Raw genomic sequence first — 26726 nt, forward strand, 5'->3', positions numbered from 1 at the left:
GCAAGAGTGAGTCACTCTGATTCCTCTTGGGCCTGTGCTCCACTAAGGCCTCCACCGAGTGCCAACTCCACCACCCTGGGCTGGCTTGTTCTTGGTCTAGCACATAGTAGGACCAGATGGGGTGTGAGGTCACACTGTGCAGTGGGGTGGGGACAAACCTTGCCCAAGCTCCAGATCCTACCCCTACCCTTACTCTGGAGTCTGGAGAATACCCCCATTGGGGCAGATTCTGGGCCCGTATGAATGAGGGGGAGAAGCCCATGTCCTCGGCACTTCCACAGTCACCCCCATAACCAAGATGGGTCCCCAAGGCCCCCAGCCTGCTACCCACAGAGGCTTGGTGGGCCCTGGGTCCCTTAAGCACTGAGGGAGTGGCTATAACTACATGTGACTCATTTACATAAATGCTGCATCAATTAGCATATCCATTACCAGCAGCCACGGGAGGGGAGGAGCCTATGCACCCACGTGATTTTGCAGATGAGGAAACTGAAGCCCATGATGAGGAGAAATATGCAGTACATAACAGAAAGACTAGTGAGAACGATTTCTTCTGGAGGCCAAGGAGAAAGTAGACAGCTAGTCTGACAACAGGGACATGTCTGAGGAGATGACAGGAGACAGAATATCCAGAGAAACCCCAAGTGAGGTGGGGAAGGTGGAGGCATGGGGGTGGGGAAGCAAGGTATTTCAGGCAGAAGGCTCTGCCCAAGCAAAGGGGCCGGGCAGCAGTCGCCAGTGCAAAGGTTCACAGCTCTGCATAGACGTTCCTGAGAGAAGATTACAGAGAACTGAAGATTTTACAAGGCAATATCTCCTATTACAGGTACCCAGCTGGAGAAGGAAGAGGAGAGGGGAGAGATGTGCTCTTAGGGGAAACTGAGGCACTGTCCTTTCTCTGTCTTCCAATAATGATCCCCTGGGGCAAGGATGCAAGCTAGCAGCCCAGGCCAGAGATGAGCCCTGAAGCCAGGGAGGGGCAGGAGGCGGCTCTCCTCCAAAGTTGTATTTATAGATTCTGTTTGATGTCCCCACCGTTCAGAGGCTGACCTGGTTCTTGGCAGCTGCGGAAGGAGAGAAGGAGGAGGGTTCTAGGAGCTGTAGCAGAGAAGAGGAGACTGGAGATGGGGGAGGAGGCCAGGTACACTCAGGGGCAGACCTTAGGCTCAGGAGAGCGGCAGGGAGCTAGCCTCAGCTTTTGCTTTTACAATATGACTTCAACACTCTATTTTAACAATGTTTTGTGTGTGCATGTGTGTATGTGTGTATGCCACAGCTTGTGGCCGTCAGTAGACAGCACCTGGGAGGGAACTGGTTCCCCCTTTCCACTCTCTCTCTCTCTGAAGTAGGTCCAGGGAAGTAAATTCAAGTCACGGGTTCCTTTAACTGCTGAGCCCTCTCATAGGCCCTGATACACAGATTCTAAGAATCAGTATCTCAGGATGCACTCTGCTTCCCTATGTAGCCAAAGCTGGCCGATCCTCCAGCCTTCTGCTTCCCAGTGCTGGCGCTACAGGCATGCATCACCATGGCTTTACATTTTAGCCCAGTGACATCAGCCTTTGATGTCATCATAAGAGATGGCATTACCACCAGGAAGCATGCCGTTGATCCCAGGTGGTCCCTGTGCTATCCCTGAAAGGCTGTGTGACTGTGGGTCAATTGCTCAACCTTTCTGGGCCTGTATGTATAAAGAGGGACTTTCCTCTCTGTCCCTTGAACTCAGTGGTCTGTAGAGTGGTGATCCAAGACATGCCAGCCATAGGTTCACAGCACTTGGCGAGTGGAGGCAGGAGGATAGCCAGGTTAAGTGAGCTTCAGAGTGAGACTGTGTCTCAAGAGACTAAACACAGAGGCTGTGGATGCAGCTAACTGGCAGTGCTCTCTGGGGACACTTGAGGCCCTGGCTTTCCTCCTCAACTCAGTATGACCCAGAGGGACTCACTTCTGGGATCCCAGCCCTGGGATCCTGGAGTCAGGATGGTGGTGTTGCTGCCCCCCACCCCCATCCCTGTGCTTCAGTAGCTGTGGTGGATGTTACTGGGGAGTGGGGAGCCCTATCCTTACCTGTCTCTGATGGCACATGGTGACTAGCACGATAGTGGGTGACCAGAGAGACCAAGCCAGTCAGCATCACACAGTCAGGCAGGCCTGAAGGCTAGGAGCTGAAGCTGAGGTCCTGTGAACTAGGTTTGGAAGTGAAGTAAGGCTCTCTGTGGGGTCAAGTGGGCCAGCGTCAGGCTTCTGAGGGCCTGGCTGGCGCCAGGCTCCAGGGTTAAGCCCCTGTGGCAGCTGAACTTCCGTGGACTTGCAACTCCCAAATCCCTGGAAGCACAGTACCAGGTGTTCCGGAACAGATGCTGGGGTTTGACAGGCCACTACACATGAAGAGGGACAGCTGCTGGGCCGGGTGGCCCCAGGGAGGGGCCAGGGTAGGGGAAGTGTTGGCCAGAAAGCCAGACCATAAGTCCCCTTGAACACCTGCCCTGAACATCTTATCCCTAGTCATGGGCGGGAAGTCAACTCCAGTCTCAAGCTTTGGGGACCATTTATGGAGCACCTGGTGTGCACCTGGTGCCCAGCAGAGCTCACCCTTTCCTAAAGCATGACTGAGAGGGTGCATGTGCCTGAGCATGGTCACCAGGAGTGACGTTCTCTTCCTGGCTTGGAACTCACCATGTAAGCCAGGACTGGGTTGTGTCTACCTCCAGAACTGAGATCCTCGGCTCTGCCTCACCCAAGTATGTGTTCTGGGTCCTCACACTTGCTACCCAGACCCCCGGTGGACATTTTTGCTGGACACTGTGTTGAACCCTCGTTTGCATGTGGAGCCTTAGGCCCAGAAATGCACAGCAAATCCAGAACCAATAGCCCAGGTTCTTCTTACCCCAGGACTTTGCTATTTTCTGCAAGTCACTGATACCTTGAGTCCTCAGGTTATGTAGGAAGACCAACTTCCCAATGTGCCTGCCTAGGCCTCCGTACTGTGATCTCAGTTGCCACGTGCCCCCATCACTACATATGTACTGGAGGCTCCATCATTGTGCACCTGTTCTGCCAGTTCCTCCATGTATCCTCCAACCCCAACAGGAGGCACAGACTTGTATGTGTATGAGGTAAAGAAGTCTCCGCAGGCATTGGGCTTTGGACCCCTCTGCAGAAGCGGTGGTGTAGGGACACCCCAAAACTTTGACTGTTCATGACACCGAATACTCAACTGCTGAAGGGTGAGGTGGGAGGGGCTGCAGCAAGAGGCGGTGCGGGTGGTACTGGTCTGATAAGGAGGCGTGGTCTGGGAGGGACTATGGGAGGCGGGGTCGAGAACGTAAAGGGTTCCGAGAAGGAGTGGCTAGGGTGAGGGAGGGGCTCGGAGTTTGTGTGCTGGGAGTCGGGGAGGAGTGGAAGTCTTTGGAGGAGGGCTGGAAAGGGGACTGGAGGGAAGGCCTGGTGTCTGGGGGATTCAAGACTTTGGCTGGAGTCACAGCAGTTTTAGTGAACCGCGTCACCCCTCCTGGTATCCTTACAGAAACAGGACAACGCCCGGGGTTTCAAGGTCTCCCCAGCCCGTGCCCCCTTCCCACCGCGCGAGTCAGCTGTGGCCGTATTTATAACTTGTGTCCCATGCCACTTCCCTTCCATATGGGATCGGCCGGATCACCCAGAATCCAAAACACCTGTCCCTGCTCAAGCTGGGGGAGGTGTAGACCGGGCTCCTCCCGCTCCTCACCCTCTCGCATCATCCCTGGGTCCTTTCCAAGGCCCCTTGAGGCCCCTAGTGTCGCCAGTCCTCACTCCCCTTCCAGATCTGACTCATTGTCCCCAACCTTGGGTCCGAACGGTTGGGCAAGGTGGGGGCTGTAGCCCGAGGTGAGGGGCTGCCTGCTGCTCACGGTCTCTGGGCAACGCTGGCTCACAGACAGCCTGGATACAGAGGCTGCGCTGTTCCCAGGGTGGGGCAGAAAGCTGGAGGTAACCTGGGGTGACAGCCTGGGAGGGGGTGTCTCATTCAGGGGATGCCAGAGCAAGGTCTGAGTGCTCCAGGTTACAGTGATGAGGCAGTGGGAATCCTTTCCCCTGCCTAGCTGTCCCCATTGAGTTCCCGGCTCTGGGAGCTTCACGAATTCTCCAGGACTGCCTTGTGCTCAGAGCTACCGTCAAGGAGTCTGCATCTTAACTCATTTTATGGGTCTGAAAACCAAGGCTTGGGAAAGGTTGCACAGGCCTGTCATCACAAGCTCTATGGAGCCAGAAGCAGGGAGATTGAATTGGAAGCCACCCTGGGCTGCATCCATACTGAGGGAGTAAGAAGCCACATTTTGGACTCTGGTTGGACATTGATCTCTGACACTTTCTTATGGGATCGTCCATTAGGCTCTGAGCCTTGGTTTTCCTCTGTAGTATAATGGGCTCCCACAGGAGGTGTGTTCAAGAGATTCTGGTTAGACTGGGTTAGAGGTCTCTCATCCAGCACCCAGAAAGCCCTGGGTTCTATCCTCTAGCTCCACAGATAGGCATGGTGTTGCAAGCCTGTCATCCCAGTGCTCTGAAGGGAGAGGCAGAAGGATTCAAAATTCAAGACCACCCCAACTGCAGAGTGAGTTCAAGACCTAAGACAGCCACAGGGATATGGAAGAGACTAGGGTGTCAGACTCTGCGTTCCATCTGCGCGGCTGGCCAGGCCACTCTGCCTCAGTTTCCCCAGCATTAAAATGCATGCTAGAACTGTCCCCATTTGGACAGGCCATTGTGGTAATGGAGGAGTGAATTCTCTAGCTGTTCTCCACGTGCATGGCTGGGCAGTCTCCCCAAACCACCTGCTTCTACTTTTGCCAGTGTTGTGCACTGGGTACCCAAGGTTCCAGGGCCTCCCAGGCCTCCAGGACAAGTCAGGGACAGGAGCTGGGAGACAGCTTCCTGACATCTGCTTGAGGACCCCATTTCTGAGAGTGACACAGTCCTTACCTGTCCCAGCTCTTGTATTTTCACTACGCAGACCACCGCAAAGTCAGTTGATGAGGACTCTAGACCATCACTCCTAGGGGACACATAGAAAACCTCTATAATCACTTAATCCACACAGTGAGCTCCCAGAGAGTCTGTCACCTCTCCCAGCTCACACAAGGGAGTAACAGTAGGGTTTGAACTTCAGGTTGGACTCTAGATGTCAGTTCTTTTTAGCGTTGAAACAGCAAATGGTTAACAGGATATTGAGCTTTGATCAGTACCTGTGGGAACTAGGAGTGTTGGGAATGGACAGAGTGAAAGACACACAACAAACAAGAAAACGATGGTCAGGGGCTGGGGATTTAGCTCAGTGGTAGAGCGCTTACCTAGGAAGCCCAAGGCCCTGGGTTCGGTCCCCAGCTCCGGAAAAAAAAAGAACCAAAAAAAAAAAAAAAAAAAAAAGAAAACGATGGTCATGGAGTCATTTGCATCTGAGGGAATAAACACAAAGGGAAAACAAAAAAAACCTTGTGGGTGAACAGACAAATGAATGGATGGGGGATGGGTGTGGATGGGTGTGGATGGGGGGGATGTGTGTGGATGGGTGTGGATGGGTGTGAATGGGTGTGGATGGGTGTGGATAGGGGATGGGTGTGGATGGGTGTGGATGGGGGGATGGGTGTGGATGGGTGTGAATGGGTGTGGACGGGTGTGGATGGGTGTGGATGGGTGTGGATAGGGGATGGGTGTGGATGGGTGTGGATGGGGGGATGGGTGTGGATGGGGGGATGTGTGTGGATGGGTGTGGATGGGTGTGAATGGGTGTGGATGGGTGTGGATAGGGGATGGGTGTGGATGGGTGTGGATGGGGGGATGGGTGGGGATGGGTGTGGATGGGTGTGGATGGGTGTGAATGGGTGTGGATGGGGATGGGTGTGGATGAGTGTGGATGGGGGGATGGGTGTGGATGGATGTGAATGGGGGGATAGGTGTGGATGGTGGATGGGTGTGAATGGGTGTGGATGGGGGGATGGGTGTGGATGGGTGTGGATGGATGTGAATGGGTGTGTTCTTGTGGATAGAAGTCCCAGAGTCTTCATTACAGTTCCTTTAGCCTGCTACACTGTCTCCAGGGAGCTTTAGCCTGCTACACTGTCTCCAGGAAGAGACTTCAGCTGGCACAGGCCCTATATGCTGCCTTCATGTGAGGCGGTTTCTTCTAGGCAGAGGCTGTCTGGACTGAGTCTTGAACAAAGTCCCCAGCAGTCCCTAGTAGTTTCTCATTCAAAGAGAAACTACTATTCATTTATTTCCCTGGTGCAAGCCTGGCTTAGGGACCTGGTGGAGTTCGCTCAGAGTCTCTCCCCTTAGCCACAGCCTGCAAAGAACAGAAACCTACCTCATGGTGGCTTCTCTCACCTTCTCCTTTCTCCTGCTTCTCCTCTGCCCTCTGACCTGAGAACTCTAAACCCCACTTATGTCTCTGATGCCCAGCTATTGGCTGCTGGCATCTTTATTTACCAATCAAAATGATTTTGGGGCAGGATCACATAGGTCTACGTGCAGACTCCAGATCTTAGGGGACTGCACTTGACATCAGAAGGGTCAGTAACACCTCAACATACATGTGCATACCGAGGCCAGAAGAAGGCTTCAGATGCCCTGAAGTTGGAGTTACAGGCACCATGAACCATTCGTTGTAAGTGGAGGGAACTGAATTCATGTACTCTGCAGGAGTAGCCAGTGCTCTAACCACTGAGTCATCAGCCCAGCCAGCCATCCTTTTAAAAAAGATTAAAGGTGTGATGGCCACACCTTTAATTCCAGCACTCAGGATGCAGGAGAGGGGGATCTCAGTGAGCTCTGGCCATCGTGATCTACACAGGAAGACCTTGTCCAATATATCTTTATCTTACTGGGGGGAGGGGCCCTCACGAACCCAGAGCTTCCCAATTTGTCTGTACTGGCTATGTCTGATGATCTCCAAGTCCAGACCTACACAAGTAGACCTATCCCCCAAGAGCTCTGGGGCTGTAGTCACATTGTTTTCCTTCATATGTTGTGACCTGTTGACAACAGAAAGGCTGTTTATTGCCTGTGTTATAACCCCAAGGCTTTTACAGATGGGGACACTCAGTCAAACAGCAGTCCTATGACTGGTAGTTTTTAGTAGCTGATCCTAGCCACACTGAGTCTTGGCCTATCTACATGGAGCTATAGGTTCTGCATGTGTGTGCATACACGTGTGCATGTGTGTATATGTACATGTGTGTGCATGCATATGTGTATGTGTGTGTGGCCAGCCAGCCAAGCAGGTGATCCTGACCACAGTCCCCACGGTGAATGGGGTGGTGAGGCTGGCTGGCCACCCTCTCTGAGCCAGGTTTTCACTCCTGCGGCTTGCTCCCCTCCCATACTCTTGCTGGCCCAGGGCCAGCTGCTGACCTCAGACACAGAGTCCTCCTGGGGATTGGGCAATCAATTAGTGCTGGTCCTGATACTCAAGTAAAAAAGCTACTGGGAAGAGAGTGTGCAAAGCCTGGATCTTCGTGCCTCTGCCTGTGAAGCTAGGCAAGGGCTGCCAGGCCTCTGCAGCTTCAGGGTTCAGAAGCAATGTGCATGTGTTGGGCACCAACTGTATGCAGTGCAGCAGCCTCTGACCAGCCTTGTCCAGCTTTGTCCCTCCAGGCTTCCAGTGATGAAGCCTCTTCTGTAAATGAACAGGGCTGTGCTTTAATATCCAGGCAGCAATGATGGAAGGAGGACATGTTGGAGTGGGCTTCCTAGAGAAGGGACCAGGGACATGGCTCAGTTGATAGCCAGTCATTCCAGAGGCCCATGTAAATCTATGAGCATTTCCTTCTCATGCTGATTGACACTGGAGGCTGCAGATGCTTGTGAGGTAGAAACCCATTAGTCACCAAGATAAATATTGTCGGGTGTCACCCAGGGCCCACCACAGAGTCCTCAGAGGACTCCAAGAGGGTGAGATATAGAGACACTGGGAACAGCTTTCTTGCAAGCTCTGAAGAGGGAGGAAGGGGTCCTAAGCCAATAGATGCATAGCAGACAGATGGAGACAATGTGAGACCCTCAGATAGCCTCCGCCTTCCCTTTTGGGGTGCTCCTGACTTGACTCTCCTCTACCCTCACCTGCTCCTTTGAGATCTTCCTGCCAAAGCCGGAGCCCATCTGGAGGTGGCTGTGCCATCAGATCTTTGGAAAACTGGAGTTCTCACCACCTAGCTGGATCACAGACCTCAGGTGAGGCCTCCACACAGGCCTGAGTTGAGACAGGCAGGCTGCATTTAGAGGTTAAAACCCAGGACACATTGCTTTCTTGGATGTAGGGTACATGGCTGCTGCAGCCCCCAAATCACACCTCTTCGGCATTTGAGTGTCCGGCTCCTTGAGAGGCACAGATCAAACTCACTGCAAGGCTTCGAGGGGATTCTATCTGAGACATATGGCTCCCAAGACCACTAATGGGCAGGGAAGGGCAGAGGGCTCCCCAAGGCAGCCACTAGGGAATGTGCCTGGAGGTCTGGTCATTGATGGGATTCAAGCACTGTCAGAGAACCAAAGTCAGAGTTGATGGCCTCAGAGGTCCCTGCAGGAGAGGTTGGAAATGAGATGCTTCCCTGTCCTCCAAGCTCGAACACCCCCTCATACTCCTCAGGTCCCCATCTCCCACTCCCTACCCTATCCCTGGCCAAAACCAGTCAATACTTACTTCATTAAAAGGTCAAAGGCAAACTCGTCCCCTATAGGGACCAGATCCTGCCCCTTCCCTGCTCCTACTCCACTCTAGCCACAGAGTATACTGCCTTCTCCTCCAACACACCAGGCTTTATTTTGCTCTAGGACCTTTGCACAAGCTGTGCCCTGGGACAGAGGCCTGAGTGGCTGGCAAGAGGTAGAGCTGTCTGGGGCAGGAGAGTAGATGCATCTCAGTCACCATTTCAAAGTTCCATCGGGAAATGGAGTGTGGGTCACCTTTGGGGAGCAGTGGGAAGCTCAGTACAGATTGGAGATGAGATGAGTCACTGAGTGAGGAAAGGAGACAGTGGCCTGGACATTGGGGTAAGGGATAGCAAGTTGGTGTGGGACAGACTCATCTTACAGACCCACTCAAGTGGCTTGCCCAGCTAGTGTGGGCATTGAAGTTCGAATGTACAGATATTGGGCTTCAGGAGGTCCACTGATTAACTGAGAAGCAGAAACATGTGCATAGGAATTTTAAAAGGCTCTACACCTTCACCGTTGAACAGACAATCTTGCCAAATCCCTCTTTTTTTTTTTCTTTTCTATTATTCAGAGCTGGGGACCGAACCCAGGGCCTTGCGATTGCTAGGCAAGCGCTCTACCACTGAGCTAAATCCCCAACCCCCAAATCCCTCTTTTATTTGTAATGGAAGCATAGTATTCCCCTGGGTGCTGAGATCACAGTCCTTTGTACATCCCCTGTTACTGCCTACGATCCTTAGCTCCTCTCTCCACAGGGGAACAAAATCCTCAAAAGTGGTGGCTTCCATACAGGAGACAGGCAGGCTGCTAGAAGGGTCTCCAAGACTTCCCACCTCCTAAGATATCTGGAAACTCCCCTGCAATTGGGTTTTTTTTTTCTATCAAGGCAGGGGTGTGGGGAAGCAGAGGGGAGGAGAAGAAAGGGGAGAAACATGTGTCTGCTGTGTGAATTTGAGTTGACAGATTTTTTTTAACACTAGGAACTCTTCCTTTATACAGGCCAGAAGGGCAAAGGCTGGAGACACAGTCTGCAGGACGAAGGCCCACCATGGTGACAGCTGCACGGGGACAGACCTGTCAGAGAGGCAGGACAGGAAGACAGACAGACAGGCAGGAGCTGCCCTGGTCTGAGGGGAAGGTGACAAGGAGCTGCAAGGGGAGAGCAGGAGAGCTTGGCACCAGGTCTGAGGTCCTAGAGTCCCCTGAACCTGCAGCCCACCACCCACCTCAGCCTCCCAGTGTCTCTTCTCTCCCCACTGTCATCGACCCAGAATAGAATTGTGTCTTTATAACTTCTCTTCCCCTTGTACTGAGTTCATATGCATGAGTTATATTTAAAAAAAAAAGCAAAGAATTGACAAGGCTTGCAGACGCACCTCTTGGTAAAGTGGCATCTGGGCTCATAAGTGGCAGGAGCTGGGAGACATCATACATGGATTCCAGTAGGTCCTGGCACTGGCCACATAAAGCCTGGGGTAGGTAAGTGAGCCTGCAGTCATTGACTGCATGGTCCTGGCTGCCTCAGGAAAGCAGGCACAGGTGAGCACACCACACTCACTCACAGTCACACTTACACTCACACCCTGGGGTGTTGCCTCAAGGGACTTGCAGAGTGCTCAGGGTCCCCATCACATCACTGGGGTTTGGAACATCTGTGTGCAGGATTGTCTGCTCTGGGGGACATGTTTGTTCCCATGTTCAGTGAACAGTTAAATGCATGGGCAGAGCCAAGTCCTTCAGAACCTCAGAACTGAACTCTCCTCCAAATGGACAGGCCAGGAAATGGAGAACCCAAGAAGCTGAGACAGGAGAGTTGTGAATTCAACACCAGCCTGGACTGTAAAAGGGAACCCTTTCTCAGAAACCAAACCTACAGAAAGACCTCCGAGTCTACCCTAATAAAGAAGTTGCCCAAGGGGCTGGGGGTGTGGTCAGGATTGGAGCTGTCCTAGAATCCCCCAACTAGAGGTCTGGGGATGAGGTCAGGGGTCTAGCTTGCCCGGTTGAACAGTCCTCCGAAGGGTAGTTGCATGGTCTCTCAGGCCTGTTACACTTGGTATCATGGACACACACCTACTCTTCCTCGTAGCTATACTGTCCGGTTAGTCCTTTGTAGTTTGACACAGCCTGGCATAGCCAACTGGCCTTGACATTTGAAGGTGACAGGCATTTGAGAAATGTTACCTGTTTTGCAGAGGGGGAAATTAAGGTCCAGCAAAGGAAGAATTCTTCATGACTAAACCCACTAGGTCAAAACAGGTTTTTCTTCAGGGCAAAGTGATGGGGGTTGGGCGAGGGAGACAGCCCTAGGATTTTCACTCCATCTCGTTCGTCAATGAACAACAATGAAAAGATATTTGTGGGACTCTTGAGGGAACAGTGTTGCAGAAACAGGAACCAACATACACGAGCAGATGCTGAGCTGTGCACAGCTCACACGACAGTCCTGGAGCAGGACAAGGCCTGGCGTTGGAGGAGTAAGGAGGAAGCAAGGAGCAGAGTGGGAGGAGAGAGGCAGGAGGGGATGCAGGGGTGCACAGAACAGACTCAGCTCTGCATGGTTTATGTAGGATGCTGTGCATCTCCCTACTCATGTTCTTTACCTGCTGGAGGGACTCCGTCACAGAGACCATTACAGGGACCTAGACAAAGCATTAGCTAATGTTTATTGCCCCAGATTCTAAGCAGTGTGGGGCTGCTGAGTGACCCCTTATCAGGTCGCTATGCTGTTTACACACCTCAATGAGCTGGGAAGATAAGGCCAACAGCAGCCTAGGTGTAGCCCCGGAGATGTCACCTGTGAGGGCAGCTGGTGGTGTGAGAACTGCAGTGCACGTGGTTCCCTTTCTTTACACCTTCTGCGACCTGGGAGAGAGTTTGGGATCCAGGCCTTACAGGGGTGGGGGTCCTCTACATGAAGCCCTCCAGGGTCACCAGAAGGAAGGAAAGAAGGAAGGAAGAAAAGAAGAAAAGAATGAAGGAAGAAAAGGCCCTCTGAACTCCCCCAAGGGAGCCACTGACACCCCAGAGACCTCTAAGGACACAGTGATAGTGACTCTGGTCAGATGCAGCCAGGCTGGGAAAGGAAGAGAGGGTGCAAGCATGTCCTGGGGGGGAGTGGTATGGTGAGTCCTTTGGTCCTGAGTTTAAATTAATTCCAGCCTGTTGTGACAAACCTGTCCTTCTTGTGGGTTCATTTAGGACAGTCAAACCTTATTTGACTGGTTAATGAACATTTAGTGAGTGCCTACTGTATGCCAAACCCTGCTTAGACCAACAGGGACATGGGATAGGGGGAAGGTCAGCTGAAATCACAGTCTGATATCAGAAGCTGAGACAGGGGGATGATGACTTTGAAGTCATATTGGGATACACAGAATGCAAGGGGGTATACTGGGTGAGGTGGCCTATGTCTCCCACATCAGCACTGGAGAGCTGAAGCAGGAGTTCAAGGGCACCCTCAGCTACACAGCAAGATAAGGGCAGCCTGGCCCACAAAGACCCTGTCAAAGAAGGAAGGAAGGAAGGAAGGGAGGAAGGAAGGAAGAAAGGAAGGAAGGAAGGAAGGAAAGAAGGAAGGAAGGAAAGAAGGAAGGAAGGAAAGAAGGAAGGAAGGAAAGAAGGAAGGAAGGAAAGAAGGAAGGAAGGAAAGAAGGAAGGAAAGAAGGAAGGAAGGAAAGAAGGAAGGAAAGAAGGAAGGAAGGAAAGAAGGAAAGAAGGAAAGAAGGAAAGAAGGGAAGAAGGAAAGAAGGAAAGAAGGAAGGAAGGAAAGAAGGAAAGAAGGAAGGAAGGAGACATACACAGAACTGACAACTTTGCTTATATCCTTTAAGTTTTGTTTTATTTTATTTCTTGAGACAGGGTTTCACGTAACCCAGGCTAGCTACTCCTACCTGCACCTCCCGAGAGCCTGATGACAGGCATTTGTTGGTTGGGAATGGACTCCAGTGCCTGACCATGGGGGCACTCCACCCACTGAGCCCACCCCAGCCCTGCTCCTAAGGCCACAGGAATCTTGGCCCCTGATCTTGCCCAGCCAAGGTGGTGAGGAGTCAGCACCTCAGAGACAGCAACCTGAACGGCAGCCCCAGGCTTGCACACTCACTGTGACTCAGTTTATCCTCCCACATGCAGCCTGGGGCCTGGTGACTGAGGGTGGCCCCTGATGTAGAAACCTCAGCCCCAGACCCCACACCCAGCCTCTGACCCTATGCAGGGAACAGAACCCTCATGCACACAGTCCTGGGGAATTCCCTGTCCATGCCTACATTGGGGGGCGGGGGCAGCAAGGCCCCTCTCTCTCTGTACTTCCCTCCTTTGAAGTCTTGCCTCCAGCACCTTGGGACACATTGGTCCTGGTGTGTGGCTGTCACTCACAGAGCCACACAGGCTGATGGAGAGAAGGAGATTTGAGAACCAGGGCCTGCACCCCAATGCAGCATCCTAACATGGGGGACCATAGCGGCCCTGTAGATGGAGCCCCTGCCTCACATGGGTTCAAACCTTGTCCATACTCCGGTCTCATCATTCAGGTCCCCTGGGAGGGGTGCAATGCAAACTGTTGGGAAGCTGGTGGTGTCCGGAGTGACATGAACCTGTGACCCCTCCCTCCGACCGAAGTCCCCACCCACCCTGGTGTCCGGAGACTGGAGCAAGGACTTACGTTCTCGGAGGCGTGCAGAGCGCGCCTCCTGCTGGCCATGGCTGGAATCTGTGCAACCCTGACCAGATCCCAGGAAGAAACACAATGAGATTTCTTGGGGTGCAACTCTCAGCTCTAGTGACACTCCCTTCTGAGCTGTCTTATGGTTTCCATTGCTGTTAAACAATGAATAGCACCCCAGACATGAGGTGTGATACCCCACGACCAAGGCAACTCTTATAAGGACAACATTTAATTGGGTCTGGCTTACAGGTTCAGAGGTTCAGTCCATTCAAGGAGGGAACATGGCAGCGTCCATGAAGAGGTGGAGCTGGAGATGCTGAGAGTTCTACATCTTGATCCAAGGGCAGATAGGAGAACATTGGCTCCCACGTGGCTATGGGGAGGATTTCAAAGCCCACCCACAAAGTAACACACTTTCTCCATCAAGACCACACCTCCTAATAGTGCCATTCCCTGGGCCAAGCATATAGAAACCAGCACATGAGCTAATCTTTTCATCTTTGTTTTCTCATTCTGAGACAGTCCCTCCTAAACCCCCAAGCTTTACTTATCTCTGTCCTCTGAAGCTTTGTTCCCATTCAACACTGGCTCTGTGCTCTCCCCAGCCCCTGGTACCTACCCCCCTACTTCCTGCTTCTGTAGCTTTGATTAATGCAGAGAACTCCTGGGAGTGGGACTGGGGGATGAATGACATCACTAAATACCATGGGGAGCTGTCTGAATGAATCCCATCTTCCAGGCTGGGTAATATTCCTCTGTCTCTATGGAACACACCCTATCTCTCTCCACAACGGTGGACACTCAGGTTACTGCCACCTTTTGGCTACTATGAATAATTCAATGGAAAATGCCAGAAATGCCGTCAGAATCTATTCTTTCTACTTGAGTGTATCTAGGTGGGGAATGCCTTGAGGCCATGGAGGTCTTCCGGAAATTTCAAATTGTTTCCCATATTGCCCCAGTGGTGTGTGTCCTCGTCCTTACACAAGATGATGGTGGTGGTGGTGGTGGTGGTGGTGGTGGTGGTGATGATGATGATGGTGATGATGAAGAAGACGATGATGTACTGCTACTAAGCTGGGTATGGACTTTGGGCTTCCTGCATGCTAGGAAGTCACTCTACTCCCGACCACGTCCCCACACCACAGGATCAAGTGCACCAAAGTACCCTTACCAGACTCTGAGGACCTGGTGAGGGAGACATTGGCAGAACCAGGGAAGACAGTCCACACCCTCACAAGAGCCTAGTCAAGGCTTCACCTGGGTATTCTAGGCAGAAGCTCCACCCTGGCCACGCCCCCAGCCCCCCACTGGTGGATTCTAGGCGAGTGGAAGGGGTAGGCTCCAGCTCTGAACCACACTTCTAACCCACACAGCTGGGTTTGAGCCCCACTTTATCACACCTATGATGTCTGTGGGTTCCCCAGTCTCACAGAATCAAGGTGCCCAAAAGATGCCCAAGAACCTGCTTCAGTGACACCTGCCCCCCCCCCCGAAAAAAACACACTAGCTACCCTGGCTCATACTTTCAAATCTGGGGTATGAAAATCTAGAGCTGTGGTCTCTCTTTTTGATACTGAGCCATGTCTAGGGTCGTGTGTGGCTGTCACAAGGCTGAGCTCCTGGCACAGAGTGGATGGAGGCTATGGTGACGCTCAGCACCCTGCAGGTTTCTGGCCCAGAGCGCAGATAATTTGAAATCAAGAAAGCCATTGGGGTCTGTGCTGCTCCAGGCAAGTCACTTAACCTCTCTGGATCTCAGTTTCTATCTCTCATAAGATATAAAGCTAGGATTTAATTTTGTGTGTTAAAGCCCGTGCCAGGAAAGGTCAGGATGTAGCCAGCAAACATCTGGGCTTCCCGAAGAGGGCCGGGGGCAGCTGAGGCTTCCCCCAGTGTCCTTGCTGTGACAAGGCCATCCAGGTTCAGCAAGTGCAGACCCATGGTGGAGAGTTGGGGTGGAGTTTGGAGTAAGGTGGGGGTGTTGGCCTAGGTTGGGGGTACTGGGGGTGTGGGAACCACTCCCAGACTGAGTTTCCAGGTCTCACAGCCTCCTCCTGGGAGGCAGCTGGCCATGCCCGGCCTTTGTTAGCGAAGACATCACAGTGTCCCGCCCCCACCTTACCCCAGAGACACCCACCTCCGTACTACTCAGGAACCACAAGGATTGTCCCAAGGCAAATGTTGAGTTGACACGGGGGTCCCAGATGACACTCTAACTACCTAGTGGGTAAACTAGGCCGGCCCAGAGGGGTGCATGTGTCTCGCGGAGGCGTGTTTCTTCGCTTTGGCCTCTCGGATCTCTGTCGCACTATGCACGCGTGCTGCATTTTTCTCTGTCCCAGTCTTTTCCTCTTCCCCGCCTCAGCACTCCTTTGGGCAGCTCTTGCCTAGGCACTCAGCTCAGCGCTGTTCCGGAGGAATTCCCCCGGCCGCAGGCTACGCCCTTGCTCACGCCCCTTTCCTGCCGAGCACCTCTTGGCAGAGGCTTGCTGCTATTGGCTCCTTTGTACACCGCCTGTGCGCTAGCTACCATTTGCTGAGCCAGTGAGGGTCTAGAGGGGGCGCGGCCTTCTCGGGAGCGTGGCCTCCCCGCCAGCCGCCCGGCTCAGATCTAGCGGCCAATGCCTCTGGCCCAGCAGAGGCACCTACAGAAAACTAAAGGCTTGACGGATCGCGGGGAGCAGGTGAGCTATGGGGTCCTACACCAGTTCTCCTGGGGTTTTCCCGTCCCTTCCTATTCCCACACCGCCCTATGTGCATCCTGCCTCAGTTTCACTGGCTTTGGGAGCATCGGTTGTTGTGAGCAGGTTGCTGTGGGCTAAGTTAGTAATCCTCAAGGGGAGACTGGATGGACTTGGCCCTGTACAGGCGTGCAGCCTGACTCCAAAATGGTCTGGGTATTCTCTGAGGTGGCCGACTGGACCCCACTGTGGCTCTGGCTGATGCAGGAATCTCACCTGAGCAGGGTCACCCTGACTGGGACTGGCACTGCAAGCTTCCCATTGCCTGAGGGCTTGGACTCAGTTTTACCAGCTGAGAACTGGGACAGTGACTGGCACATAATTGGCAGGTGACCTGGTACAGGTCTGTGGCCTTCTGGCTCTTTCAGTGGTGGCCTGGAGGGTAAACTAGGGTCCAGAACATGGGCTACGGTTGGCCAGCGAGAGGAGACAGACAGGGAATCAGACTCTGGCTTCTCACCTTTGTGAGCAGCAGGTCTGGAAAAGGGACAGGGTGGAACACTGAGCTGGAAACAGGCCTCTGGGTCACCTGAGCTCCAAGCTGTGAAGCCTCTGGAGGCCTGCCTTGGGGTCAGGACACAGCTCAGACAAACCTGACTCACTTGAACACGTAACTTAATTATAAGCCTCAGTTTCCCTGTTTGTCTTGGGACAGTTGTTTCATGACTCCCTGAGGCTTCTGGGAGGGTTAAAAGCAAAGACAAAATAGAAGGTGAGCCAGGGTGGGCTACACACTGAGGCCATGTCTAAAACAAACGGGACCCTGGAGTGTGGCCCAGTGGGTAGAGTGCACACCTAGTAGGCAAGAGGCCCTGAGTTCCAGCCCCAACATAACATAAACCAAGGGTCACGGTGCATGGTATTCACCCAGTGGTTAGAACAGAGGCTGGTGGATGCCTGTAAGTTTGAGGCCAGGTCTACAAAGGGAGTTCCAGGCTAGCCATAACTACACAGACAGATCAGCCATCTAAAAAAGAAAGAAAGAAAGAAGGAAAGAAAGAAAGAAGGGAAGAAAGAAAGAAAGAAAGAAAGAAAGAAAGAAAGAAAGAACTGGAACATGAGCTTTGTGTGCCAAAGGTCCTGTTTTTCTGTCCTGGGACCTCAAAGTGGCTGCCTCTTCTCCACATGGGTATCCTCACACTCAGAGCCTCTGCACGTGCGGAGCCCTCTACAACTCTGGCAGATCAACCCTGGCAGCACCAACTTTAAAACATAACAGGTTCACAATCCGGGCCACACCTAGGATGTGGGTGGCTGGGAGGGGTGAGGGCGAGGGCGGAGCAACGGGGACTGTACAAAGTAACAGAACAAAGAAAGTCATCATAGAACACCTGCCCTGGGCTTCCATGCTTGGTGAGCCATGCTTGGGAGTCCAGTGATGAGTGGTGGATCCTGAGGGTATGGACAGACATAGAGACTTCTCCGTCAGTTTACTTTCTGAGCCCTAGGCAAACTAGGACTCGTCCCACAAAAGTTTGTTTAATGATTACAAGTGAGGTGACTCAGCATACAGGCCAAATAATCGGGGCCACCAGAAGGCGTGCCACCTACTGACGGGTGCCATCCAGTGTTCAGTGAAAGCTTAGAGAGAGTGAGGCTCCATTCAGGAGCCCAGTGAGCCCACTCTTCCAAGAACCCCAGTGTGTCTTTTTCTGAGCCCCAACCTTGTGTTTCCCCATCTGGAAAACAGTTGAGGTAATTAAGAACCCCCCAGAAGGTGCTGTGCAGGTGGGGGCTTCTGCAGTCCTGACCAAAGGCCAGTTGAAGGAACCATGGAAGGGCTGACAGCATACAGAGCTCTGGAAGATTCCCAGGCCGGATCAATAGCCACCCCACCCCCTTCTCCATTTTAGGGTGGACCCCAGGGGAAGACTGCAGTTGGATAAGCTCTGAGGTAGGGACTGGATTCAAGTCCCAGTTCTGACCCAGCATTATTCTGTCACTCCCAGGCCCCTGACTCAGTTTCTCATTTTATCATAGCCATGAGGAATTACTTAGTCAGTTAACAAACTGTTCCCGAACACTGAGGTAAGTCAACTGTGTTAGTTAATGGCACCAGCACACAGCAGTGACCAAAGCTGGCCCCACGCCTACCATCTCCTGCCTCACAGTTGGTAAAGCTGGACTCTGTCCTGAGTTATAATGGTAACTGTGAAAAGAGAAAGGAACTGGGTAACTGGGTGTTCGTAGAGATGAGTGATCTGAGATTTCCAGGGTAAAGCAACCACGTAGCAACCTGTGGGAGAGAATGGTAAGTGGTAGGCTCAGCGTGTGTAAAGGTCCTGCTGTTTGTGAGAGCTATGGAGGAGGCACTGTGGCTGCAGAGGAGGGAGAGGGGAGCCATGGAGGGCAGAAGGCAGAGGGGCAGTTAACTCAGTGCTAATGGGGGCTTCTGGCATTTCAGGGACCCCTGACAGGGTAAGAGGAACCAGGATAGAGGCTTCAGACTGCTGAGAAATTCTGGGGCTGAGTGCACACACTGATGACCTTCATATTTCCCTTCCGTTAAAACATTGAGTGGATGCTGGGTGTGGTAGAACACACCTAAGAGGCTGAGGCAGGGGGATTACAGTAAAGCCAAAGGTAGCTTGGGCTGCAGCATAAGACCTTGTCTTAAACCCCAACCCTGAAGAAATGGAGTAGAAGTTGAATCAAAGATCCACACTCTCTTTGGCTCTGTAACAGTCTCTTTTAAAATACTTATTTATTCCTTTTTGTGAATATAAAGCTTAGAGGAAAACCAGCTGGGGTCCTCTCTCCTTCTACCCAGTGGTTCCTGGTCTCAAACTCAGCCTGTCAGAGTTCACAGCAAGTGTCCTCATCTCATGAGCCATATAGCTGGCCTCCCACTCTTACACCAGCATTACTATAGGGAGCCTGCCTGATTTCCCAGAGGACTAGTGCAGATGGACAGTGGTGCTCGGGTGCTGTGTGGAGGCAGAATCTCCAGCTGGCCATACTGCACTGGGACAGACACTGGCTGGACCACCGGTGACAAGGGGCTGTGGCTCAGCTGCCCCTGGGACAGTCAACTAGGGTGAAGAGGGAGGATGGCGGGCTTGGTGGCATCAATTATGGATGTGGATGTACTGCATGGGTGACATAAATAATTCACGAGGCCAGGGGCTGCCCAGGGGCGGGAGGCAGCATCAGCCTCACAAGCACCGTGCCACTGCTGAGTTTTGGGAATCTTGCCATCTGGTTGTTAAACTCAGATTAAAAGTCTAGGACTGAGTGCTTCCAGCTAAGTAAATCGTGTTGTATTTATTATTTATTACATTTACTTACTATGTGTGAGGGAGAGCCAGAGCATGTGTGGAGGTCAGAGGACAACTTGGGAATCATTGCTCTCTCCCACCGTGTGGGTCTCAGGTATGGAACTCAAGCCACTGGGCAGCAAGTGCCTTTACCCGGTGCCGTGTCAACAGAATGTAAATCATGCCATCAGTAAAGAAAGCTGTCAGGCACACACGGAACAGAAAGTAGCGGCCACCAGCATAGAGATCACCCAATGACCTGGCTGCTTTTTGCTGTGGTCTGTGCCAGGCCTTATCCTCTCTTTTTGACTGTGTTGGAAATGACCTTCCCAGCTTTAGAGTCCTCCTGCCACCTCTGTGGTTGAAGGTGGCTGTGGTGGCCTTGTGGACCCCACCAGAATCCTCAGACTTACTGAGTGGCCAACTAGCCTAGACCCAAGGGATCATGCACCTGCGGGTCTTCAGAGTGAGAGTGTTCTGCAGGACATGCAAATGTGCATGTGGAGTGTGACAGTAAAACTTTATTTACAAAAGCTGAATGATGAGCAAGCAGGGCGGCGTGCATGCGTGCGTGTGTGCGTGTGTGTATGTGTTAGCAAGCCGTTGGAGATTGGGGTTGGGGTGTGTATGTGAGCAGGGGAAAAGGGGAGAGTCTCCTAGCATTTGCAATGACTTCAGAAAGCAGTGAAGATCTTTTATTTTGAGTACAAGATGTCCCTGTAGACCAGGCTGGCCTCCAACTCACAGACATCCTCCTGTTTCTGCTTGCAAGTGCTTGGATGAACGGCCATCTGTGACACCAGGTGTGCCTGATACTGAGGACAGAACCCAGGGCTTGGGTACTCCAGGCAAGCCCTACCTACTGCCCAGACCCTCAGAGCATGCATTTTAGAAGCCAGAGGGTGATTGTGGGAGAGTGTCATAAAGTGTGGCACATGTCACACATGATTGTTGAATGAAACTTGATGTGATGGGAATCATCTCTTGAGGCCCAGCTCCATGGTATTCACTGTTATCAGAGGCCATCCTGGCCACCATTGATGGCCTCAGTCATCTATGTGTGTCTATGGAGAATGGAGCTGAAACTCAAGTGTCCTCATCAGTTGCTCTCTGCCTTGTTCTTTGAGGTAGGGTAGCACTGAACCTGGGGAGCAGTGAAGGGAGCTAGGCTGGCAAGCCATCAAAGCCCAGAGAGCCCAATTTCCACCTCTCCAGTGCTGTTTTCCTGTGGGTGGTGGGGATTTGAGGTGTGCACACTTAACAAGCTCTTCATACACTCCGCCATCTCTGAGACCACTTGATGGACCACTGGTGTTGGTGCTCTGTGGGAACTCTGCTCTCAACTAGGAGTCTTGGAAGTTATGGTGGCTTTCTGCAGTGTGCTCTTGGTAGGCTGAAAAGGGGACACACATGGGTCACCCTATTTGACCCTCCAGTCATTGGGGCCCCCGTATCTTTTCATGCTTCCCTTTCCAGAGTTCTTCACAGCTCACTCAGTATTCAGGAATCAGTTGTTGCACAGACATTTTCTGAGCACCAGGGGTAAACCTGGTAGTGTGTGAACTGCAGACTCCACCAGGACCAAGAGAGGCCTGGCTCCCACCCTAGCAGCTTCTCCTCTCCCACGTCTTGCTCCGCCCCCAGCACTGCATACACCACGAATGGATACACACCTGTCATTCCATTACTCAGGAAGTGGAGGCAGGAGGATCAGGAGTTCAAGCTATACAGTGGGCTTCAGGTCAACCTGGCCTACATGAGACTCCGACTCAAAAAACAAATCCAGGGCTGGAGAGATGGCTCAGCAGTTAAGAGCACTTCCAGAAGTCCCGAGTTCAATTCCCAGTAACCACATGGTGGCTCATAACCATCTGTAATGCCTTCTTCTGATGGGTCTGAAGACAGTGACAGTGTACTCATGTACATAAATAAATATATCTTTTTAAAAAAGAAAACTTAAATAGAGTTTGAAGGCACATAAAAGGTCAGGGCAAGCTGGACATTGTGGTACTTGAGAGGCAGACACAGGCATGTGTGAGTTTGAAGCCAGCCTGGTCTACAGAGCAAGACTCTGTTTTACACAAAACAAAAACTTAAAAACCATACCAACTCTAAGCTGTGGCCCAGGGCCCAGGAGAGGACATGAGTGTTGTTCCCACAGGGCAAGGCCTGGGCTAGGTTCTCAGAGCAGCTGTGGCCTGCAGCAGGACTGAGGCTTCCAGATCTAACAGCAGACATGGCTACGCCTCGGGCCTTTTGCCCAGTGCCTTCCACTGTTGTCCCTTCCCTTGAGACAAGTGACCTTTTCCCATCCCTCAGGCCAAAATCTTACTCTTTTTTTTTTTTTTTTAAAGATTTATTTATTTATTTATTATATATAAGTACACTGTAGCTGTCTTCAGATACACCAGAAGAGGGCATCGGATCTCTTTACAGATGGTTGTGAGCCACCATGTGGTTGCTGGGAATTGAACTCATGACCTCTGGAAGAGCAGTCGGGTGCTCTTAACCGCTGAGCCATCTCTCCAGCCCCAGAATCTTACTCTTTATTTCCTGTTTATTGGTTTCTTGTGTTTCCTCTCTCTAATTCAGTGTCCTCTTCAGGGGTAATCCTAGAGGCCCAGCCAGACAGTTCATAAACACGTCATCTCATGGTGGGGAGGCTGAGGCAGGAAGATTAAGTATTCAAGGCCAAATTGAATGATAAGAGACCCTGTCTGAAAAAAAACAAAAATACATTTTAAAAATGAGTTATGGGAGGGGCTGGGGATTTAGCTCAGTGGTAGAGCGCTTACCTAGGAAGCGCAAGGCCCTGGGTTCGGTCCCCAGCTCCGGAAAAAAAAGAACCAAAAAAAAAAAAAAATGAGTTATGGGGTTGGGGATTTAGCTCAGTGGTAGAGCACTTGCCTAGCAAGCTCAAGGCCCTGGGTTTGGTCCCCAGCTCTGGAAAAAAAAAGAAAAAAAAAGAGTTATTGAATGAAGGGGGTGATGTGGCCTGTAAAATCAACTACAGGGTCAAGATGGTCCCCAAATCATGTTATAGTCAGAACATAGCATAAATAGGAGCCCTGGGAAGTCAGAGACAAAGTCACTTTTGGTCATTTCTGTGTTTGGTACACAGCTGGTGCTCCATAAATGCCTCTTAGGGCAGCTGAGCAATTGAGCGTTGGGGCTGAGTTCTGGAAGCTGGAGTGCAGACTGTTTTGGCACCAGACTTTGGGTGCTGTGACACTCAATTGGCAGGGACCAAGGCCACAGCACTTTTTCCCTGGGAAAGTCCCTGTTCTGAAGGCCTCACATGGCTGTCATGCAGGAAGGAGAGCTCCAGTGGGGAGTTTGTCAGAACAATGGGTTTCAGAACAGGAAGTAGAGGCCAGCAGCTGGCTGCCTCAGGTGGCAGCCAACTTGGAGCTGGGAATGACGGACTGCAGCTGTGCCACCCTGACATTCTTCCTGCTTCCACACACTCGGCTTCACCTCTGAGCCAGAGAGAACAGATTTAGCTTTGTCTATGGGAAAAGCAAGGACCAGAGACAGTCAGCCGCTGAGTCAAACGGGGACATCAGACTTTGTTCCTCTGCTAGCAGCCCTGTGTTCAACGTCAACTGAAAAACAACCCCAGGGTGCTGGAGAGGCCCATTCAGGCTCCATCTTATTTCTCTTTCCTTTCTTGAGAGGGTTGGGCAGTTCAGGCTGACCTCCAGCTCCCCATGCAGCTGTGACCTTGAACTTCTGACCCTCCTACTGTCATCTCTGAAAGCTGAGGACCGACACCAGGCAAGTGCTCTGCCCACCTCAGACTCAGCACCATTCGTAGACACTAGGGAGGAGGGAGGAGGGAGGAGGACTCAAGTGTAGGGGTGTGGTGTTGGGGGTCAGGGGTAGACTGTCTTTTGTTGCTGTATGGCCCTGTGGTGCAGTGTACTTTGAGGGGATAGATTCCACCATTATGGATTCATTCCCAGCTGGGCCACTTGGATGGCATTGTTTGTTGCAAATGGCACTGGCCGAAGAAACGAAATAAGTTCACGTGGCAGGCGCCAAGCTGCCATGTAGCCCTGTGTCAACAGTAGTGTGTGGACCCTGGCTGGCAGACAGTGGGGGTGGTGAGCGCTGTGGGCAGGAAAACACACAGAGCCTTCTTGTGCCTGCCCTGAACTCTTAAGGTCAGGGAGCTGATGGCTGAGAGGCTGGGGTCGGGGCTCGAGCTCACACAAAAACAGGCATTGTAGGGGACTCTGGGAGTGGGCAAGTGGTCTGAAGCAAGGGGGCATTGCTGCTCCCCCAGCCCCCGGCCATCAGGATAGGGTGAGCAGTGGACAGCTGACCAGCGTCTGGGGCAAGACTGAGACCCAAGGGCCCAGTCTGGTCATGTCCCCTCCATCCTGCTCTTCCAAGTTTGTTCACTCCCAGAGGGTTCTGGGTCCCCAAGAACACAGCAGATGAGGGGCCAGGCCCTGCTCTGTCCCTCTGTGGTCTGGGGGAGGTGGTTGCAGGCCTGCAACCCTGCAGCTGTGCAGCCCTGTGTGGCTCAGAGGAAGTACCCGGCAGGTCAGCTTAAGATGGTTTCCTAGAGGAGGAGATACCCAGGCTGAGCTGAGCGATGAATCTGTCCTGGGAAGAGTCAGGGACCTTGGGCACTGGAAGGTTATGTAGGAGTTTACTAGGAAAGAAGCAGGGGTTTGGAGAGAGAGTTCTGTGGGGTTACAGAAGTTTATTAGGGAAGAGGCATGAGAATTGCCAGTGGTTTTTAGTACTGTCATTTGGGAAAATTCTAAAAATGCTTGAACTGGGTAGTGGGGTGACTGCTCCACAGGAGCCGACCTGCCTGTCCTCTTGGCCACTTCCTGGCTCCTTCCTCCATGGCAACCATCTGAAGCCTCAACTCCCCAGCTAGGAAACCATGGGCTGGCTGCCGGGAAATCAGAATGGTGCCAAGTCCTGTCCAGATTCATTCCTTTGACCTGAGCACTGTGTCATCCTGACAGGGCCCATGGACACCTTCAGCACAAAGAACCTGGTCCTGCAGGCCCAGAAGAAAGTCCTCAGCAAGATGGCTTCCAAGGCCATGGTGGCTGTATTTGTGGATGACACCAGCAGTGAGATCTTGGATGAATTGTACCAGGCCACTAAGGAGTTTACCCGCAGCCGGAAGGAGGCACAGAGGGTGGTGAAGAACCTGGTGAAAGTGGCCGTGAAGCTGGCTGTGTTGCTTCGGGCAGACCAGCTGGACAGCAACGCGCTAGCCCAGCTGCGGCGTTTCCGGAGCCGGGTGCACAGCCTGGCCATGACAGTCCTCAGCTTTCACCAGGTAGACTTCACCTTTGACCGGTGTGTGCTGGCCACCGGGCTGCTGGAATGCAGGGATCTGTTGCACCAGGCCACTGGCCTGCACCTCACTGCCAAGTCACACGGCCGCATCAATCACATTTTCAGTCACTTTGCCAATGGCGACTTCCTGGCCGCACTGTACAGTCCAGTAGAGCCCTACCGGAGCCACCTGTGTCGCATCTGTGATGGCCTTGGGAGGATGTTGGATGAGGGTGGCATCTGACCTGGAGTCAGCAACCTGGAGCCTATCTTCCCCTGGTGACTGGTCCCCCAGAACACAGAACTGCCTGTGCACGAGGCAGTGTCTCCTCTGCTTCTCCTGCTGTAGCCCATTTGCTTTTGCCTGCGTCTCCCCTCCTCCTCCTCTTCCTTCTGAGACAGGTCTCATGTAGCCAGGCTGACACCAAGCTCCCCATGTAGCCAAGGCTGACCTTGACCTCCTGAGCCTCTTGCCCCCACCTCCGAGAGTGCTGGACGACAAGTGTGTGCCAACAACCCACTGTCTGAGCATTCTCAGTCTTTCAAATAAGGTTGTGGAGAACTGGGAGAAAAGAATTGTACTCCTCTGATCCCTCCCACTGCCAAATGACTGTTTCCTAAGTCTCAGGTCCTCCCAAGGTGACTTGCTTTAAAAAATGGAGTTCAAACTCTTGCACCAGACTAGAGTGAACAGGTATCAGCCTGCTACAACAGGTCTTCATATAGGTTGGCCCAGGGGGGTTCACTCTGCCAATGCTGCAGGGCACTGAGCACTGACGAGTGACGCTACTACCGAATGTACCAGCAGACAGGTGCTAGACAGGGCCATGGCTTTTTCCCAGTGGTTTTGAGACTCCAAGCACACTTTGGTGTTGGGATCTGAGATCCTGTTAGGGGACTGGACCCTGGCACTGAAGAAAAGAAATAGAGCTGGTGAGATGGCTCAGCCTGTAGGAGTGCTCACTGCCAAGCCTGTTGACTGGCTTTCCCAAAACCTGTGCAGTAGGAGAAGAATCCAGTTTCAGAAAGTTGGCCTCTGATCTCCATGTGGACATGCCCACACAGAGCCACATGGGGGCGGGTGCTCTGGCACTTGGAAACATGGAGGGATCCAACCACTCAGCAAGGAGGCACTATTCCAGGTGGACACTTGGGAGTTGTCACTGATAGGACAGGACTCGCTGTCAAACATGGGGACCCCATTCCCAGCTTCAGACCAGGGTAAAGCCACTGGAGACACAAGTATGTGTTAAATTATAATTCCATATTTGGGAAACAAATCCATCTTTCCTCTTTGTATGGTAGCCTGGGTTTGTAACTGAGACTGTGTGTGGAAGCAGCCTCTACTATCTGAGCGGGCCTGTGGTTATGTGAGACACCATAACTGGTTAACCCAATTGGTACTGAGACAAAACTTTTACCCTTGGAAAGTAGGCTCCAGCTACATATGTGCCCAGCTAAGGTATGGGTTAGTTGTCTAGAATCCCTCAGCGTGGCGTGGTTAGGGGTGGACCGCGCCTAGAATTCCCCAGTGAGGGATCAGGAGCTTGGCTCAGGGGTAGCATGCACGAGGTGGGGATGGCCGGAGACCTGTGAAGATCCTGTGTCTGTAGTTTGTGTCTGTGGAGGAGCTGGCACAGCAGCAGATAGGAAGGAAGGTTATCTGAGGTATTTGGAGAAGACACAGAACGTGCAAAGCTGAGTGTATTTAGGGCAGTGTTTACAACCTGGAACTTCCTGGGGTCAGGAGGGAGTCACCTCCTCAGTGTTTCAGTGCATGCAGACAGATGTAAGGACAAAGAAGGTTCTATTAACAGCTACATTTTCTTGTTGTTTTGAGACAGGGCCTCTCTGTGTAGCCCTGGTTGTCCTGGAACTCACTCTGTAGACTAAGCTAGTCTGGAACTCAGAGATCCTCCTGCCTCTGCCTCTGCCTCCCAAGTGCTAGGATTAAAGGACAATATTTTGCCCCGTGGCCCAGGCTGGCCTGGAATTGATTTTTCTGCCTCAGCACCCCAATCCCAGCCTGAGCCCTATACTGCCCTGCTGCAGCCATCT

At 52.4% G+C, this 26726-nt stretch overlaps 1 protein-coding gene and 1 long non-coding RNA gene across 4 annotated transcripts; both read left to right on the forward strand.

Moving 5' to 3' along the window:
* The first annotated feature begins 471 nt into the window (after positions 1-471).
* On the forward strand, positions 472-9987 carry LOC148003254 (uncharacterized). Its single transcript, XR_015629294.1, has 2 exons — positions 472-826; positions 9691-9987. It is a non-coding gene; the product is annotated as an uncharacterized LOC148003254 (long non-coding RNA).
* Positions 9988-15940: 5953 nt separating this feature from the next.
* Tnfaip8l1 (TNF alpha induced protein 8 like 1) lies at positions 15941-26643 on the forward strand. 3 transcript variants are annotated; one of them, XM_087565063.1, is made up of 3 exons: positions 15941-16044; positions 23034-23135; positions 24347-25948. In XM_087565063.1, the coding sequence occupies exon 3, from the start codon at positions 24352-24354 to the stop codon at positions 24910-24912; it is 561 nt and encodes a 186-aa protein (XP_087421189.1). In that variant the 5' UTR covers positions 15941-16044; positions 23034-23135; positions 24347-24351; the 3' UTR covers positions 24913-25948. The 3 variants fall into 3 exon arrangements, with proteins under 3 accessions (XP_087421189.1, XP_087421187.1, NP_001386234.1); NM_001399305.1 differs by having other exon boundaries at positions 15968-16044; positions 23036-23135; positions 24347-26643; XM_087565061.1 differs by lacking the exon at positions 23034-23135.
* Positions 26644-26726: the final 83 nt, after the last annotated feature.

This window comes from Rattus norvegicus, chromosome 9, assembly GCF_021556685.1.
Source record: "Rattus norvegicus strain SHRSP/BbbUtx chromosome 9, alternate assembly SHRSP_T2T, whole genome shotgun sequence".
Taxonomy (NCBI): Eukaryota; Metazoa; Chordata; class Mammalia; order Rodentia; family Muridae; genus Rattus; species Rattus norvegicus.